Below are 21218 nucleotides of genomic sequence, written 5' to 3' on the forward strand. Positions count from 1 at the left end.
TCCCCAACCCCATACTCCACCCTTACCCCCTCCCCCTCCCCTAAACACCTAAACAATAAATACACAACTACACCTGCCGGTATGGTGAATATGGCTGTTTATTAACTTTACAACTTTGTAACATAATTCACAACATTATTTACAACAACTCCAATTTACTGAACATAAATTGTCCAACACACACGCAGGTGGCAGGTTTTCCCCGTACATACTCTTTACCCCCCTTAAACTTATATTTGCGTTACGATTTATTCATGTACCTCTTGCTCCCAGGTGCCACTCCACTGCCTCAGGAACTATATCAATCCCGCAACCAACCAAACATTAACCATTCACCTCACTGTTAAACCGACTTGGAGACCCCATACCATAGATGGCTTTCCACACACCATAACTTTTAACAAAAATTCTCCCCGAACATACTGCCACCTAATGAACTCCGCCGACAACATAATATCTCAAAAACCTTACTCAAAGGGCGGGAGGACGGGGATCTCTTTCACCCTTCTTGTCACAATTGCGTCACCCCCCTTACAAACCCCTTCCTTTATAGCCTATTTACTAACACATCCATTTGTTTTCTTTTTTCCCCCTGTCCACATCTGTCTTCACCTGCCATACCCCTTAATATTATCACACCACCTCTTGGGCCTCCCCCCCAGTCATGTTCGTCCCTGCCTCGCTGGCTTAGGGGCCCCTCTCTTGATGAGCATTTTCAGATTTTCAGGAGCAGGGTGATCCTTTATCCACCTCTGTAATTCTGTTTTTATGTATTTATTTTTTGAAAGGTTGCAAATATACATTTTTAGTGTATGTGCAATCACATCAGGCTGCAAAGCATCAAAATGTGAATACTTTGAAAGGAGGATTCTTTCCTATACCTAATGTAGAATATGTGCAGATGAGGGAACATGCCGGAATTTGACAAAGAAGAAGGTGAGTTGTAGTAATGAATGTGATACATGGAGAAGAAGAAGGCACATTAGTGAATCCGATACATAAGGTTGTATTCATACATTTTTCTCCCATTAATTCAGCTGTATATGCGTGCTCAACCATTCAAATCCCTCTCCCAGGTTCTCAGTTGATAGTTTATTTTCTCCAGCCCTGGAGAGCATTAATAAAGCAGGTCCAGATTATTGTCACAGGAAATGCCTGAACATTTATGGATTGCAGGATAAATAAGTATTGCTTTAATAAAAGTTGCAGATAATAAATTATTAATATTATCTTTTGAAACCATTTAAGCCTTGAAGGCTTCTAAAAGATTTTGTCCTTGTTAGAAATCATCTGCATTCCATATTGCATCCCATGTCCTTCTTATGTGTACTCCTATATAGGCTCATTTCTTTTTTCTACATGCCACAGTACATCTTATGCATTCTCCATGCAAATTGCTATAAACCACAGTTCACCCAATGTTCTTTCGTGTACTCTCCTATCGCACTGACCTATCCTGTTGTGCGCTAACCAGTCACATAGTTGTTGCTTTCTCATAGACTGAGAGGAAATACAAATTAAAAATACCAGCCTTTAATGTGAATGTGAATTACAGGGCTGCTGGGCTGGATTATAAAGCCTGGTGTGCTAGATCCTGGTGGGTTGGACCCGATATAGATGAGATACATACACTTATTAGGTATTGATGTTCAACTGCATGTAAAGACAAATAATTAATCAGCCAACCCCAGGGCAGCAACTTAATGCATTTAGGCATTGGACATTGTCAAGGCGACCTTCTGGAGATAAAATCAAACATCAGAATGGTAAAGAAAAGTAATTACTTTCAGTGGGTTGATACTAGAGGTCAGAGGAGAATGGTCAGATTGGTTCAAGCTAATCAAAAGGCAATAATAATTCCTTGTTATAACTAAGGCTTGAATAAGCATCTCTGAACACACAATGTCTCCCTTCTCTTTAATTATTACAATGTTTTTGATAATTTTGGTGATCTTCCAATGTCATTTTTGAGCATTTGACTGTTTTGTTGACTCTCCTGAAAGCATAGCATTGGAACGAGCTTGGCTTAACAACTCAAGAATCTGAAATATGTTCAAGCAACACTAATTTTAGCAATGTTTTTTTGTGAGTAATACAGAGTTAATATACAAAATGTTTGTTCATTACATTACTATTTATATTTATTTTTAATAGTTGTTTATTCAGTCCCTTCAAACAGCTTGTGTTCAGATTTATTTTACATTATTTGAGTACCGGCAAACCCCGGATTTGTGATTTTGAGTAATTGTTTTTTGTTATATTCATTAATTAGTTTTAAGAACAGCTCTGGTCTGATATTTTACATTTCTGTACAACAGTAAATTACATTTTTTGTGAATGATTGTGCATGGTATAACACATATTGTAAATAGAATACCAGACAGAATCATATTGTCATAATACATATGCAAAAATGGATGGCCCCATATCTGTGAGAAACTTTTTTTTCCGCTTCCCTTGGGATGCAGCTTTACTGCTGCTTTTGAGTTAATATGTTCAGGTAGGGGGTCAGCCAGACATATTCTCCCTCAATTATACTCTTTACCTAATGCCCCTCTGCTTTTTTGCCATTGAATCATGGTTGTTTGAGAAGGGAGTCTCTTTCACCCCTCAGCCCAAAGAGAGAATGTAAACCATGTGGTCCACATTTAAAGAGACCACTCAGAAGTCTACTAATTTTCTAATACCAAGAACCCAGACTTTTTTCTTTTACATTATGGTACATTCCCTCTAGAATGGTATTGGTCTGTGATGAGACACATGGCCATGGCTGCAAAAGCCTGCATCCCTCTGCATTGAAAGAGAAGGGCATATCTGTGGTTCAGATGGTTTATTAAAATTATGCATATGGAAGATCTTGCAGTATCCATAGAATCCAGAGAAGAGTTTCCTCGTACTTGGTTTTATAGGAAACAATTTCTGAATTCCATAGAATTTAGGCTCCAGCTGGGTCCACTGTAAGCTATTTATCCTGCAGTCCTATCAGTTTGCTTTTTGTAGCTACTTTTTTTCTTAAATACTGTCTTCCCTTTTCCCGAGTGTCCATCTTTGAAATATCTGCTGCGTTAAAACTGTACAATGTACAGAGATTGGATAACTAAGCCGGCTCAGTGTGTGATCAATGTGATGTAGACCACCCTGCCCTTAGAATCCCATAGCTCCTGCATGGGTTGCCATGACCTTAGGTTACATTTAGAAATCTTATAAATTCTGCTAAAGATTGTGCTTAGACTTCTTTACTTTAATGATTTAGGAAAGTCTCATGAACACCCAACTACCAGTCACCTGCTAAGTCACACAAAGAAGATAATTATTGACTATGAGCTGCTCATACAAGTCATTTGACATGAAGGTAATTTAATTTACCTTGCAATACCAGTTCATGGCTACACTAACAATTTCAATCTGAATGCTAGGCAGATAGCAAAGACATACATTACTACTGCTTTGTAATCATTATTAATAATAAATGTATTTTTTAACTACCTGAACTTAGCCTGGTATACGGTTGTTGTAATCCCTCTACAGCAGAACCAGGAATGTAAGGATAAAGCAATACAAGGATCCAATCAGTGCATGTGCTAGCAGAAAGAGAAAACAGAGTGACAGTAAGATAAGTTCATCATTTTGCTGCTTCTTCTGTCCAGTTACAGGCTAGAAAGGATCCAAGACTAGGTATAGCAGCAATATAAAAGAAAAGTGCTTGTGCTTATGTGCAATAGCAGGATAGTATCAACACAATTTGAAATACACTACAGTCATTCCATATTTAACAATTTGACAAAATTAGAATAATGCAAGAAAAAAAATCAGCAAAAGGCAGCCGTATTTGCTCATGACATATTCATGTATGTATGAGGTGTGTTTGCTATGTATGATAGCATGCAGAAGGTTAATTGTTAGTTGTGTTGGATGTGATCACACCCTTCTAGCACCCCTGGATATATATTTATTGCTTGCTAAGCGCATAGTGTGTTCTTTATCGCTAGGCTGGTAAGTGGCCAGATTTGGTCTGTGATTATCTTTTAACTTCTGTCATATATCAGTTTGAAGTATATCATGATGATCAGGTGTGTTTTACTAGCAATACTGGCAAGTTCTTTCAGGATCCAGAAAAGAAGTAAAGAGCAGTGGAGTCAACACAAGCAGACTGAAAGAAAATGGCCAGCAAAGACCCATCCACACCGCTGGATTTCGGACTTCTGCCTTAGAACATAGGACTGGTAAGGGACCTGGGTCCCAGACTGAGGTGTGTATCCTTTGCCTTGTAACCTTTTCTTTTGTAAGAAAATAAATTTCCAAAGATGTACTTTAAGGCTGAATTCCTAAACGCATATTTAACATCATCCCAAATGGCTTTACTGCAGAAACTTGGCATTCTCATTGCAGCAGGAAATATTATTGCACCAATTTATGTCTGCATTTTCCCACATTTTACAGATTGATTCTTTATTCTTCTGTAGCGTTCACTAAAGCCCTGTTATTAGTTCTACTTCCTGCTGCAGTGTTAGAATTGTTAGCCTGGTGCTCATTTGCCCAGGTAAACACATGGTTTACCCAGGTGGGTACACAGCCCTAGATAAAGTCACACATGCAATGTTGTTTGCAATGTGTATTTGTATTTGTTCCAGCAACAACACTTACCACTAACACATTCTGAAAGGAGAAAAAAAAACATGTTTTAGCATACATGGGTACGTATGTAGATGAAGGACATACCTATGACCCCAGATATGATGCCTGTAAAGAAAATTAGGTGTTGGCGTAGAATTTTCTACACATGTGTGTTGTCACACTTGGGGAGACGGAGCCTCTAATGGGCGCTACAGCCTGGACAAAAAAGGGGTATGAGCCTTGAGAAGAGCCAAGGCACAGAGCCTAAGCAGTAACCAGGACTGGGCCTCTAGTGGTGAGGATGTTGCGCGTATACGCGTATAACGTATAGGTAAAATGCATCTAATTAAACAATGTTTGTATAAATATCTCAGGGTTATCATTCCTTGCAGACACAAAATCTTCCATTTGCATAATATGACTCTATAGAGCCATTTTCTGAGTTGGAAAAAATCAGCTCTTCCAACTGGTTGATATGCAGTTCATGCAGATCTTTTATATCACTTTTTAGACATGGCAAAGAAATGTAGCAGAGTCAGCTCAGGTTTAACTCTGATGTCAATCTTTGTTAGACTTTGGGTAATATTTGTTACATTAGTCCAGGTGGGGTCTGCATGGGTATATAGCTTTGTTAGCAAGGTAGGAGTGTGATACCATCTGGTAAGCAATTTGCAATTAAGCTCTTGGTATTTGTTGCAGATTGATGCTTTATGGCCAAAGTAAAGGTCTCATGTTGTTTATCTGTAAAACCATAAAAAATGCAAAAATTTTGACTTTGGATAAAATGTTTAGTGTGCGAAATGCTTAAAGTAAGATAAACAAATGGATTTGGTTCCAAAAAAAGAAATATTTTCCCCAAATGAGGGACAGTTGGGATTTATGGCATCATATTCAGTAGGGCTTTACAGAGCTAATATAACAATTTAGATCAGTGTTCTACCCTGATATAGTTACAGTGCATTGTCTCTACCAGTTGCTTATTTGTTCTATTAAAATTCCACTCTAAGGAACGCTGTAGTAATTTATAAAATTAAATATTTTTGGTGGACATCACAGTGGGGCAAACAAGCCCTTCAGTGATGTCCACTAAGCCAGCCTTTCTTAACCTTGTTAACACTGGGGAACCCTTGCAGTAACCTTCAGGTCTTGGTGAACCAGTGTTAATTATTTCTATATCTACATATGACGTATGAAATAATGAATGTGATGTAGTAGTAGTATGGACAAAAATGCAGACAGTGATGACTTTTGTTTGTATATAATAAGTGCCTTTTTACATTAATAGTCCGTGAAGTTCATACTTATTCACTAGTTGCCAGTGAAATATGTAGAATTTGGTCACTTACATTGCACATACATACTTTAAGTGTTTAGCAATCAAAAGTGAAGTAAAAATCTCTGTTTTATCGGGGCATTGGGAGTTTAAAAAATGTTGTGTTGATGACTTAAATTATAATTAAATACAATATTTACAGTACAGTAATACAACTACTAAGAAAATAAAATGTTGCAATTTATGAGATTGTTTTCTTTTCCTGCTCTGAAATATGGAAATTTACCTATCTTTCAGTAACACAAAAACATGAAAAACAAAACTTTATTAACAACTTTTTCTCCACCTCCACCCATTGTAGAACTGGTTTCTAAAAGGTAATCTTCTCACTCGCCATGGTTATCTACAACTTGAAAGTAGCCACAGGAAATGCCCAGACTGCTGCAATCTGTAATAATATCTTTATTGTCCTTGTGGGGGTAAATGGAGAAAGTGACAAACATCAACTACCCCGCCACTGGAGCCACTTTTTACCAGGATCTGTGAGTGTCATTTGTCAATGTTTGAAATTAATTGGTAATATTAAAAACTGATAAAAACCGATAAAAAAGACAAAGTTTATGCAGTCAGAAGATGAAATGATCTGTGATTACAATCACTGAACTTGGGAAATTTTGAGAAGTTCTGTGTTCCTGAATAGAGAAACTCTACACTACATCCAGGAAAACTACAGGGTGGCAACAGCAATCAGTGGAGCGGAGCTGTCAGGGAGAGACTTGTCCTCATTTAACCTCTAGTGCCCGGAGATCCCACACTGACAGGAGGCTGCACAGCCATGGGTATCATCCTGTCATTGTCAAGCTTGCATTTACCTCTGTAGCTGCAGGCACTGTGATGCAAAGAAACATAAGCCCTGCTCATCAACCCAATTCCCCCTCCTAACATTAGTAATTAGAGAATTCTAAATCAGAAGCAACAACATCAGAGCGTATTCTGTAAAAATTTGAAGATGAAATGCAGTACAATGCATGTATTAATTTCTTAGGATTCAAATGTTTGAATATGTACAGCCTGGCCTCACATTTGCTGTATTTGTAATGCTATGCTTCTTTTTCAATAGAAAAATGTGTATGACCAACTTTATAGACAGCTTTGTACTCTTATCATTGTCCTCTATAGAGGTTATACCTGGCCCAGCTGTTCTAAATGTTTTTATGAATTGTAAAAATCCCTTAAAAAACAGGACTACATATGACAACTCTTCTCAGTCAGTACTGATCTGGGTTCCCTCTTGGCTTTTCCAGGTGGCGGAGTGTGATATTGATGTAAACAAAGATCTTGGAGACATCCTGCTCATTGGGCTTTCAATGGAGCGATACCTATGCTTCCCTTTGGATGACTGGTTCTGCCAATATGTCCACGTGACCAGCCCCAGTGGTCAGATCTACCAGTTCCCATTCTATCAGTGGATATCAAAATTAATGACCGTGGAGATCCCAGAGGGGAAGGGTAAGATGTGGCTCTTACTGTACTGAAATGTAGTATTCAATGATTATGTATTTTTCCTTAAAGTCTTGGCCAAAAAATATTGGCATCCTTGCATTTATGCACCAGAATGGCATGGGGGTCATAGGTCTTACAGCAGAACAGTGCCCCAAAGCATACTTCAAAATGAACCCAGAAATTGTTTGAGACAAAGCGCTGGAGACCAGCAATAAGTCCAGATCTAAATCTTATAGAGCACCTGTGGAGAGATCTAAAAACAGCAGTTAGGAGAAGGAACCCTTCAAATCTGAGAGACCTGGCAAAGGAAGAATGGTCCAAAATTTCAGTAGAGATGCAAAAGGCTCATTAATTGTTACAGAAAGTGATTACCATAATTTTTTTCATGCAAAGGATGTGATAGCAAGTATTAAGTTGAGGGTGCCATTAAATTTGTCCAGGTCATTTTTGAAGTTTTGTGTGGAATGTCTCAGATTTTTTTTCACTGCTTTTTTTTTTCAATTCTTCCAGTGCCACCAAGAAATAAATATGACAATACCAAAGCATTTGTAATTGCAACAGTTTTCTGGGAGAAGTGCTGCATTTTCTGACATAAATGCAAGGATTCCAATATTTTAGCATTGACTATATATATATATTATAAATAGTAATATCACTCAATATGCAGCACTCAATAACAATACTAATAATAATTCCCTTTAACTCTTATAAACAATCAATAAAGCGTATGCACCAAAAAAAATGTTTTCTAGAAAAAAAAAAATCCTGCACAGTGTGTTTAAAATGGATACTTATGAAAATATTCATATTAAAGGCTGGTGGTTGGTAAAGCATATCACACATGTTTCATGGAGCAATTTTTATCCTTTGGGCCATATTTCCACCTTCCACAATAACATATAACAATAACAATAACTTTGCAATAATTAATTAATAATTCATTCATTCATTTACACATTTGAGCTATATTTCTGTAAATTTTGGGAAAAAAAATTTTTAATCATTCCTAGTTGGGAGCAAGATTTCTTATGAACCTGTAATTTTTTTTTGTTGACAATGTATTATTGCACCCTCCATACCCCCTAAATATGATCCTCCAGGAAAAATGAGCTGATTAATTGCTCTCTGCATATATTTAAAGATTTAAAGTAGGAGCATTTGGCTGTGTGAGTTGGCAGGAGCTACATATAGTAAATGATAATTTGAGGAAATTTTGCATTTATGAAATATGTGCAATATGTTCTGTTTCAGGTGTTATAACAACTGGGAATACTCCTTCTGCCCTCAAGCGCCAAAGACAAATAGAACTGGAGAAGAACAGAGAAATCTACAGGTGTGTAATATGTATAGGCATGCTTTGTTTCTGTATCATGGAAGGAGGTTTTGTTCCATATGGGGTAATATTTAGACTGTAAATTGCTGTAACCACTTCCTTACATTCTTCATGGGGATGCAACTGTATATTTCCAACATTTCTACATATCGCACGTCTTTGATTTTACTATATTTATGATTATAGGATGATATCCCTGCTGACCATAGATAAATGCGGATTAGCTTTTAGTAGGGTATCAATATCAAAAACCATAATTTTATTTTCCTTCTCTAGGCAAAGATTTTGTTTCTGTCAGAAAAATAGTTTTATCTGTATTTATATTAATACTGAAGACTGTGAAGACTGGTAGTACCGCTGCTGTGGACATTTGCTTATTTTGAAAATGCCAGTGTCTCTAAATTTTAGCTAACCCTAAATGTTAGTCAAATCATTTCCATCAGCAATAACAATTACCAGGATAAGAAGTCAAAATAATCTGCAAAGTCACACATGCAGTAAAAACTTCATAATATTGTGTGTTTTTGACATCACATTTTTATGTACTATGATGTTTAGCATGGAAACAAATAATGGTTCTGTATTGCAGTCTCCACAGTAATTTGTTAAATGTACCTTAATAGGATGGTCCATAGGGGACGTATAATAACTTTTCAATTTTTTGTAGGTGGAAGGTTTATGCAGAAGGTGTCCCTAGCTGCATTGATGTAGCCAATGATGAAATCGAGAATCTGCCCCCTAACGACCAGTTGCTGAAAGAGGGTAATTTTGGAAACAAAACAGGGTCCAGGTTTGTATTAGGTATCTGCTGTATACAAATGTCCCAGCAATATATTTACTATATTTGTTATGTTTGTCCAGTTGACGTAATCAAATTGGTTGTGCTCTTCATTCCCTTTTTGGATCTTGAGGATAATTAAAGAACACCATAAAGGATGTTCTTGCTCAACCCAAAAAAAACATTTGTGTGTCTACTGATTGTTGGGTATTTCCCCTGATGTTCCTGTACATGAATTTACTTGTTTTTGCATGATTAGGTGTGCAATATTTAGGTAATATTTATAAACATGCTTTGACAGTAGATACAATATATTTCCTTTGCTTTCAGTGGCTTTGAAATTACACTGAAAGGATTCACATCCAACACAGAGCCCTGGCATAAGTTTGAAGACATTAGAATGGTGTCCTTCCTACGAAGAACACACATTTCAGGTGAGTAAAATTCATGCTTGCTTTTTAAATATTCTAAATGAAAATAACTTCTGTACCATGGTTTTTAGTCTCTGTAGAAAGAACAAACCATTAGTACATGATGTCTCTTCCCACCAAGTAAACATTGTTTACTGCCCTTGTGATGTCATACAGCAGTTGTCATTGTGATGAGGAAGATGTAAACCCAAATTAGTTAAAAATGCAAAAGCTTTCCATTGCTTTTTAGCTTAGCAAAAACTGAGATGAAATTGAGCCTGATTTTAATGTTTATAAAGTTTTAAAAATTCATGTTGAAAATTACATTTATTTTTAGATACAAGTGGAAAAGAATTAATGCTCAAATACGTCTACAAATGTAAATGTTGTATCTGAATTTATAGTATAATATTGAATAATCTAGCACATTTATTACCTTTATCTGTTTTCAGATATAGTGAGTGAGATATGGAAGGAGGATTCTTTTTTTGGCAGCCAATACTTGAATGGAATCAACCCCACACTGATCAGGAAATGTTTCAAGATCCCAGAGAACTTTCCAGTTGATGAGCGCATGGTGGCTTCTTCTTTGGGGACTTCAACAAACCTAAACAAAGAACTTCAGGTTATTTCTTGCTAGGTTTAATTTTAGCTCTAACAAATGTAATATTCTAGCTTGATGGTTTAGGAGAGGGAAATTGGTTTATTTTTATTTGTGACTGACTAGATTTAAAGCTACATTTGCAGCTAAAACAAAATTTCATATAACTGTATTCCTGCAGGATGGAAACATTTACCTGGCAGACTATGAAATTCTTGAAAAAATTCCTTCAACTAACATCATAAATGGAAAGCCTCAATACATCGCTGCTCCTTTATGTCTACTGTGGAAAAATTCTCAGGATCAGCTTGTACCAATTGCTATCCAGGTACTTTTAGAATTTTCTATTTCTAAAATTGCAATACCAACTTGCTATATAATAACCAGTTACATTGACCAATTGTTGAATGGATATTAATATTTCAGTATATTATTATTGATATTAAATTTTTTTAATCAACATACGAAAAATGACAGCTTGGGTTTTGGGTTTAGTTTTTGACTGTCATTCAGTGTTGGATGTATTTTATACCAATAAAATTAATAGGAAAACAAGTGTTTGCTTGTTGTGACCGGTAGTTGTATTATGCTTATTTTGTTCTACAGATAATTGCCTAACATGATATTTATTGTTGAAGCTTTTTTACAGAACTATTTCATTGAAAAAAATAATTTGTTACAGTAACAAGTATTAACCAGTACAATATTGAATCAATAATTTGTGCCTTTTCTGTACTCCAGTTATCTCAGACTCCTGGAGATGATGCTCCAGTCTTCCTGCCTGGCGACTCCGAAAATGATTGGTTACTGGCCAAGATCTGGGTGCGTAATGCTGAATGTCAGTTACATGAATTTGATGCTCACTTTCTCCGCACCCATCTTTTAGCTGAGGTCTTCTCTATTGCAACTTTAAGGCAACTTTCAATGGGACACCCAGTGTATAAGGTGAGTAAAAACTCTCAAAACTCTCTATAGGTACAGCAACCCAAATAGTATATTAGCATACAACTTGATAATGTAATGTAAACTTCAATACTTTTGAATTTGTCAATAAAATGATAACTGATCCTTGTTTTATACCATGATCTTCTGCATTTTAACCCTGCCAATTGATTTTCTGCATTATCACCCTGTCAAACACAGCATAATACCAAGTATCACACTAGATGTTTAAATACCCAGAATAGGAAAATAATCAAATAGTTGTAAGAGTTGGTATACTCCAAGCTGCATGTTTTTGCAGGTTGCTCTTTTGTCAATTAACATGAATGTCTTTTATTATTGGCATACATACATTTATACAATAACTCTAACATTTCTCAATATTCTAACATTTCTAAAGACTTTGGATGAACCAGTTGGTGTCTGCTAAAGGGAATTTATATCTTATATTTTCTTATGTTAACATTTTCAAATCTCTATTTATGAAACAGGGAATTTAACATTACCTCAGTCATCCCCTTGTGAGAATCACTTTATCAATAATCAATAATGGACCTGGAAGATTCCCACAAGGGAGCTGGTACTATTAACCCCGCAAATATTTTTTATGGTTTTAAATAGGTCTTTTATAGTTCAAAAACATGTTAAATCCAAAAGTGGTAAACAAATTATTTTTTTTATGTGTAACAACTAAAGATTTACTTAAAGCTGAGCTGTAGATTTTTTTTTGCCTCTATTGTTCTCAGACATTGGGCCTGATTTAATAAAGCTCTCCAAGTCTGGATCACCTAGATTCACTGATAAAAGTGTAACCTCACCAGCTTTAATTAAATCAGGCCCATTCATTTTGAATTTTCATACATGCTAAATGCTGAATCTGATAAATATCAAACTTCAGCTAATAAGATTTATAATTTTTTACGATGACTTCCTATGAAATTATTAGGATGTAAATACCAATCCAAAAATATAGTTTTATCCACTTTTTCCACAAAATAAGCCACTTTAGATTTAAATTGATTTTTCCCTCCAAGCTGATTATTCCACATCTTCGACACACATTGGGAATAAACGTCTTTTCCAGGAAGCATATTGTTGGACCCAAGGGCCTCTTTGATCAGGTAAGATATAAGGATTGTATTGCCTGTTTAGTCACTGACATAGTACAACATCACATTGGGGCTGATTTATTAAAGTAATTTAGTCTGTTCACTTACCAAGGTAAATTATCACTGTGCAAGGGATAAGACACTTTGCTTGGTGAATGCAGTGAAAATTCACTTTGCAGAACACCCAGCCTCATATAAAGAAATCTAAAACCATGATTGTTCCTTGTACACAAGGGTATGTTCGATGATTGAGCTTCATCTCATTTATTAAGTGAAGAAAAATATCTTGCGCAAGAAGATAACTCACTTTGCTATGTGAACAGCCTATATATATTCTTTAATCTTCTGGGCAAAATGAAACGTATCCAGTATATCTGTGCAATACATGCACATCTCCCCATGAGTTATCCTTAAAACACTGCATGTACAGACAAAAAAGATAACTCCTAAACTTTAGTTATGAGCTAACTTTGTGCCAGGCTGCACTGAAATTTTAAGCAGATTTCCCCTCATTACAAAACATCTCCCCCAGCTTTATATCTGTAACATAAGGGGAGGTGTTGTTCAAGCCACAAAAAAACTCTGCAGGCCTGTTAACACTGCCTGAGATGTCATTGCTTCAGAGGAACAGAATGCATAAGCAGTTATAAGATCGATATTTTTAGGCGGGATTAACATGATATTCTTTCCCTTGCAGTATTGTTTAAGGGGGAATGATTTAAGGGATAATATGCATGTATGAGATCTTCATACATACAAGGTTTGATACTTGAAACTGAAGGCCCAAACTACTGGCCTTTATATAATTTGCATTTTAGCACTGCCTTGAACATATCTGCACAATTCTCCGTTTACCAACCCCTCTCACCATCCCACAACTGTCCCAAATGTTTTAGGGAAAAAAATGTAAAAATTGTACATCAGATAAAAGTATGCACTGCACTGTATTTTATTCCTTATTTCTGGCACTGGACCTGCAGACTTTTTGTCAAAAAGTCCATGAATCATCATAAACATGTTTATGGCAAATCCAAATTTCTTTGCTACTTGACATCAAAAGCACTCGATGAGGGAGAACAATGGGTTTGTTTCAGCACGTGCATATTACATATTGTAATTTATGTAGTAAAAATAATACACAATACACTTTTTTGTCTGCTAAAAAAGACATTGAATTTAAACTGCTTGTGCACCCTTTTAGAATCACTCAGGAAAATGTCCAAAGTAGCTTGGAGCAGAAGGTGCTCAACTGTTGCTGTGTTATTTGGGGCTCTTGCAGTTCATTACAGTCATAACACATTCTCATAGGTTGGCTGGCTATTCTAAAATGCCCTGTTTACCCACCAATTAGAAGCAGGGTAGTATGCAGGGGACCCTGGCAACCAACTTTGGTGACAGAAATTCTTTACATGCATTTATTACAAGATATAAACCCCAACCCGGCCCTGGAAAGAAGGCAGATACATAATTTACATTTGACATTTGTGTAAATCCACCATGGCTTAGTTTGCTGGTGGATGACCGCTCGTGAATGAGATAATGGGATAGGACATTTGAGGGTGGAAAGAAATGCAGATTTTTCTTATCGAATATTGGTGTTTAAATATGGGACACTAGGAATCCAACCTTACACTTGTTAATGAAAAAGCATAAAGAAAATGTTTTTTTTAAATTCCATAATCTGTTCTGCTGTGTGCAAAAGAACGTTTTAGGGGCAGGGTGGGGGGTAGTCTGTAATGAAAGATAGGTTGATAGGTTTAAGAAATGCTTTGGTAAAACAATATTTTTTTGTAACAGGAGTCCCATCTCGCCTAGAGTCCAAGGCCTCTCTGATCAAGTATCTGACTATGATGATCTTTACATGTTCTGCTCAGCATTCAGCTGTCAATAATGGTCAGGTGAGTGTCATGATATCCTCGCCTATTTAAGGTGGGCAGTTCGTCCCTGACAGCCTCTGGCTGCATTTTCTCCATGCTGCTGTGCTAGTCCAGGACGTTCATAGGAATCCTAAATCCAATACAGTATCAACTAAATGTCCTCCACTTAATACCCCTGAAGAAATTAATAGGCAAAACGTTGAGATAGAAAGAGACATTTAGCTCTTTCTCTGAGATTTTCATACTATTGGGATTTTGATGTATAGTTATTGGTTGGTTACCTCAAATTTACAAATGGGGTTGGACCATCTGTGACCACGCACTCTCTATGTACATACTAACTGCAGAGATTAGCAATGACAACCCCTGCTTGTTGCCACTGTTTCTCCGTTTGTTTCACTGGACTATATGTTACTTAATAATCTGTTTATTAAAAGTTTTTATAATAAAGAACATTAGTGAAATGGTGATGCAAAACCACCAAAAGTACAAACTGTGTAAAAAATATCAAAACAAAACCTCCTTCTCCAAACTTATCTCTATTAGGCAGCTAACAAAAAATACAAAGCTGCACCTAAAATACATAGAGTTGATGCATTTTTATTACATAATTTGAGTATTTATTTTGTCTTCTTGGCAGTTGGACTACTTTTCTTGGATGCCCAATTGCCCTAGCTCCATGAACAGTCCCCCACCCAAAGCTAAAGGTGTTACTACAATGGAAACTATTCTGAAGGCATTACCAGATGTGAGCACTACAGCTGTTAGCATAATCACTTTTTTGACGATCAGCAAAGGGACCTTGGATAGGGTGAGCACCATGAATCAGTAAACAGCAAAACACATATCATATAACATTTGTATTATAAAATCATGCCATAGAATCTTGTCAGCATAATACTGAAAAGGTCTCCATTTTTACAGAGATGTCTGGGAAACTACCCTGATGTACGATTTACAGAAAACACAATACAGAAGTTCATTAAAAAATTCCAAGATAGACTGGCTGAGATCTCCACATTCATCCAGGAGAGAAACAGGACCATGCACCTGCCATACTACTACTTGGACCCAAGTGTGATAGAGAACAGTGTCTCCATGTAATGCTCTTACTGGTGATCTTCTGGCTAACTCTCCTTGCGTTTCTTCTTTATCTCTTTCTTTGGAATTCGCAATTGTTTTTCCTTTATCCACATGTGCTGGGATTATTTAGTAAAGTTTTTGTCAATCTGACCTATCCTAAAAATAGAGTTTACTGCTTGTATGAGAAATAAAAACATTCACAGTACATGTATTGTCTGGAACTAAAATATGAAATATTGTTTTTAAGTCTCTCTCAGGACATACATAAGGGATAAGTTTAAAAATTTTTATTTTCTGGATCTAGGGGCCTATATTTATATTCCCCTTACCACCATTGCCAAAACCGTAGGCTTGAGCAGTGCAGTCTACTAAACCTACACTTTAAAAATGTGTCATCAGACAGGCCTTTATTGCAAAGGAGGACAGGTGATGTCCCTTCCACAATAAGCATTCTTAACTGCATGATTACTGTCAGCAACCCTGGCTTTCCCTCTTGTTGTCATGATTAAATACAAGTCTGCACAGTTACATCAAGATGGCAACACCCTGAGGCCTCATTTCTTTATTCTACACCACACAGTGCACCTTGTGCCCTCTCCATGCAAATTGTCATGAAGCACAGTGCACTCCATGTCCTTTCCTGCACTTTCCTATTGTGTGCCAACCAGCCATATGGTTGCTTTCTGATGGACTGACAAAGAATACAATGTAAAATACTTGCATAAAAAATCCTTTAGATGGTCACTCCACAAATTCTGCTCCCTACTGGTTTATAAACCGAACCCTACCACTAAGCTTCATGCCCTCCAAAAGATTAGAATGCCAGATAGCAAACTCTGAGAAAACCCTGTATAAATTCTGCAAGCCTTTCCGGGGCTCTACAATAAACTCTATGCTGACCTTCAGGCAGCCCCACTATCTGCCACGGCAACTTTCCTTACTACTAGTGATATGCCAAATCTTGAGAATCACCATAGAGGGTTGCTGAAGAAATCTTTACAATTGAGGAAATGATCTTGGTGATTAAACATCTAAAGCTGGGGAAATCCCCAGGATCGGATGGCTCCTCTAAACTGTACTATGGTAAGTTTCTATAACTTTTGACCAGACACGTAGGTGACCTCTTTAACTATCTCTGAGAAGGACATCCATTATCTTCAGAGCTGAATTCTGCTTTTATTAGTGTGATCTCTAAACCGGGTAAAGATCATACTCTCTCCCCTTTATTTGTCGTGGCCACCCATGGGACAAACATAAACATAACAGGCATTTGTTTGTGGCCCTAAAGAACATAAATGATACCTGTTTGCAGATAATATACTCATGTACATATCATCACCACATATCACACTAACTAATTTGATTCAACTTTTTATTGTTCTCAGTACTATGTATTAACATGAGCATGTCTTGTGTTTTAAACAATAATCTTCCCCCAGATCCCCAGTGTCTCACCATACAGAGCCATCCCCTTTGAAGCTTCCTACAAGTCCATTTCAGCTGCTGAAGGTTTATTCTTTATATTATTTGTCACTAACCTCTCTGAAAGACAAACTTCCTTATATGAAACTTTGGCAGAGGGAACTGAATTTACAACATGACTTGGAGGAATAGCAAGGTATGGCCACTCAACTCCCTAAAGTATACTTATTTAATTGATGCAAACCATCTTTAGATGGTATTTAGTTCTTGGGAGAATAACCAAATTTACCCCCTAAATTTTCCCTTTTGTTTCATTGGATGCTCACAAATTGGTTCCATGGCACATATCTGGTGGCTGTGTCTGGTGGTTAGGATCTTCTGGAAATACGGATTTGAATAAATCCCCACTATCTCCACCTTTCACATTCCCAAGACTCCTGAATGTGTGCTTTTTAGCAACTTCTGTCCCCAAAAATTCTCTATATTTAATTTGTTAAATCCTCCTTGTGGCTCGGCTGATCATTGCTTAGTCTTGTTGAACCTCCACTTTAACTGTCAATGTCCTTACCCCCAAACCTAATTGGATCATGATTTAATGACAAGCCCACATACACCCTCAAAATAGTCTACTCCATTTCGATGATATCTGGGAACTGTCTTGTAGTTATTTAACGGTAACATTACGGTGTTGTTTTTTTCTTCCCCTCTTCTCTCTCCCCTTTATTTTATTTTTTTTGTTTTTGTTACCTTTTGAGTAATAGTTCTTGTTAAATATGTAAATATATTCTCTATTCCCTTTGTGATTTGAAACTGTTTTATACGTGGATGTTTTATATGCACTGACTTTGTAACCTTCCCTTATTTATGAAAACTTAATACAAATTATTGAAGTACAGAGGTCAGAGGAGTATGGCCAGACTGGTTCAAGCTGATAGAAAGGCAATAGTATCTCAACTAACCCCTTTTTACAACCAAAATTTGCAGAGGAGCGTCTCTGGACACACAGCGTCTCCCTTTTCTTTAATTATTATAATGCTCCTGATAAGTTTGATGGTCTTCCAATGTCATTTGGAACATATGGCTGTTTTAGTGACTCCCCTGAAAGCGTTGCAATGGAACATACTTGGCTAAACAACGCAAGAACCTGAAATATGTTCAAGCCACAGTACTTCTAGAGATATTTTTGGGGTACTAAAGAGTAGTGTTAGAATTCCAGTTGTCCTTATATTCGTCCCCAATTTGGCTGTTTAAATTCTGATATACCCGACCCAAAAAACACAGGGTTCAACTTCGCAAATTTGTGTGCAAAAAAAAGAGTTTAAATAAAAGAGGCTTTATTGGTAAAGTAATTTATTGAATGTGTGTGATTTGTGTAACTAACTTTTATTTTTTTACAGGTTATCCCACAATGACAGGATGATTCCCACAGCTGCACAGCTGCATGGATGACGCTTGAGCTGTCATCATGGTTTACCTTTCCTCAGCCAATCATGGAGCACTAAAGGTGATGAATGGGGAGACATGTCCCCATTTAACCTCCACTGCCCAGGGATCCCACACTGACAGGAGGATTCCCACTGCTGTGCTCAGAATGAATGCACCCCTGATTGCTCTTGCAGTTTTACACAGTCAAGAAAATAACCTGAATGTTCCCCCTCCATAAACTTTAATGGCGTTCAAATTTAGTGTTCGATCACCCGAAAAATATTGGGCTATTCGATCGAATAGCCGCTGAATCGAACACTGACCTATTCAACCAAAACCACTAAAGAGTTAATATACAGAATATTGTTCCTAATATTGTTTACTGAAAGAAGTATTATTAATTATTATTAATAATTATATTTCATTAATAGTTGTCATACAGCTTGTGTTTAGATTTATTTTACAATATTTGAGTACCGGCACAACCAGGATTTGTGATTTTGAGTTATTGGGCCTCCTTTATTAACGCTCTCACTCATAAAATATGTAGTTTACTATTGGGCACATATGTAAAATATCAAGCCACAATTCTTCCTAAAACCTTGTTTTACTAATGAATAAAACAGAAAAAAAAGATCCTGATATCCAAGACTGGAGAAGATAGACTATCATAGAAGAACCTTGGTGATCCAGCAATTCTGGAATGGATCTGGTCAAGGATAGTAGCAAAAGATTTTTGAGAAATATATTCTAGGTTTGCTGTATCATTCAAGTTCTCCCATGATAGTCTATCTTCTCCAGTCTTGGAGATCAGGATCTTTTTTTTTTGTTTTATTTGTTAGTAAAACAAGGTTCTGGAAACAACAGTGGCATGATTAGTTTTCATATGTGCACAATGGCAAACTACATATTTTATGATTTACTGTGCCTGGTATACCAAATATATATCCTAGAATACTAGATTTGCCAGTACTAAAGACAAATGGATCTACCTATTTATGTGTGATAAAAATTATTACCAGAACAACAATGTGGTGCACTTTTTAAGCTAAGTCTACACTGACCTTATTTTAAAAGCTTATGTTGTTGTTGCCATTGGAGCAGTTTAATTTTCAGAGGGTGCGGGGGTGGGGTGTGATGGAAAGAAGGTAGATTGGGAAAGTGTTATTGGGGAAGGTCACCAGAGCATTGTTCAGCATTGTTTTGCAGTGTCAGTGAGGCATGTGCAGTTTATGGGGAGATAATTGCATCATGATTATATATATATATATATATATATATATATATATATATATATATATACACACATAAATATATACTAGCTGATAACCCGGCGTTGCCTAGGTATTTATTTATTGCAATCTTTTTTTATACAGGAAAAGAAATCAAATAAAGCAACAGTGATTTTCTTGTCTACGGTGTTGTTTCATTTTTTTAGCTTTGATTGTGCTCAGCCAATTGCCTTACGTTTTCTCAATGGCATTATTACAGACCAGAAATTTGTAAAAGAGTCCAAAAAAAAAGTATGTAAAAATATAAGCAAAAGGCACACTGTCACTGAGCAAAACATACACACATACATACATGCAAATATACCTAATATACCTCTGACATACCACAGCGCTGTACAAAGATCAGTGGTGAACTCACATGAGTCATATGTCTAACATTTTCAATTGAAATGTGTTGATGCGTTTCCTAATGATGACATACATACATACAAATTTAGCTCCACATATAGCACAGTGCTGTACAAAGATGACTGGTGCACTCACATGAATATCAGTCTGATGTATAGCAAGTTTAGTTGAATTGTCTCCATGCGTTTTCGAGTGATGGTGGAAACTACACGCATACATACATACATACAATTATACATATATTTTACATTTCCAGTATTTGAGTGATTTTCCCATGAATGCCCGGAATCTGCATTGTATCATAAGCTGTTAGTGTCTGACAAATTGATGAAAGAGGTGGAATTATTGCAGATGGGGGTCTGTTTAGAGAGACTGAGATGGGGAATCTCATCCCGAGACTGAGATGGGGATCTCAACATGAGGATTGGTGCTATAAAGGAGCGAAATACGTTTTATCTTGTTCACCATCTGTCTTTTACACAGAGCAGTTCACTGAATGCTGGGATTGATCCTGAGCTCTGTTCCATTTCACACTTATTTTTTGATTGTGCCTTTCAGTGTGTGTAGCGCTATGGTAGAGGTTCCTTGTTGGAAAAAAGCAATATTGTGGCCCCATTTCGTTATTTCGTTTGTCGCATCACGCGAGTCCCCGGCTTCAGTCCCAGGGGGGTCCCAGGGACCAGCTGGCAGACCCCAGAAGACCGGAGCTGCCAGGTGGGTGTTTGGGGGGTCCGGGGGGGACGGGGATCAGGGGAGGGGGCAGATAGGTTGCGGTGTGGTGGGAAATGCAGAAGGGCTTGTAGGTTTTAGGGAAGTGGCAGGCAATTTTGAAAAAGGTGGGAGGGGGTTGTGGATAAAGGGGCTTTGAGTGGGAAGGATAAAAGTTGGGGGTCTAGGAGTCCAAAAGGGTGGAGTGCGCGGGGGGAGGGGTTCATGGTGTGCGATGCAGCCGCTTGTAGGGCAAGAAGATCTGGAGGGGTGTGGGTGGGGTCAAAAATGTACCTATTACTGCTGGAACTTTTTAATTTCGGTGTGAGTTCAGGGACAGCTTTGTCTGAGGTGGGTAGAGGGGGGGGGGTCAGCGGGCAGAAAAAAGGTCCATAATTTGCAGGAGTCATAGGGAGTTCAGGCAGGTGGGCTCCGGTGCGTTGGGGCACATGAGCGTGTAGTTTTTGCAAGCAAGGTGGTGGGGGAAGAGGTGAAGATGG

The 21218-nt window shown here is 37.2% G+C and overlaps 1 protein-coding gene across 1 annotated transcript; it reads left to right on the top strand.

Moving 5' to 3' along the window:
- The first annotated feature begins 911 nt into the window (after positions 1-911).
- On the top strand, positions 912-15544 carry LOC140329382 (arachidonate 12-lipoxygenase, 12R-type-like). The gene is made up of 14 exons (XM_072410019.1): positions 912-936; positions 4107-4249; positions 7192-7396; positions 8642-8723; positions 9391-9513; positions 9832-9935; positions 10364-10536; positions 10694-10840; positions 11254-11457; positions 12489-12575; positions 13915-13921; positions 14361-14461; positions 15081-15251; positions 15365-15544. Exons 1-14 carry the CDS (start codon positions 912-914, stop codon positions 15542-15544), a joined length of 1752 nt encoding a protein of 583 aa, XP_072266120.1.
- The last annotated feature ends 5674 nt before the right edge of the window (positions 15545-21218 follow it).

This window comes from Pyxicephalus adspersus, chromosome 1 (genome assembly GCF_032062135.1).
Source record: "Pyxicephalus adspersus chromosome 1, UCB_Pads_2.0, whole genome shotgun sequence".
Taxonomy (NCBI): domain Eukaryota; kingdom Metazoa; phylum Chordata; class Amphibia; order Anura; family Pyxicephalidae; genus Pyxicephalus; species Pyxicephalus adspersus.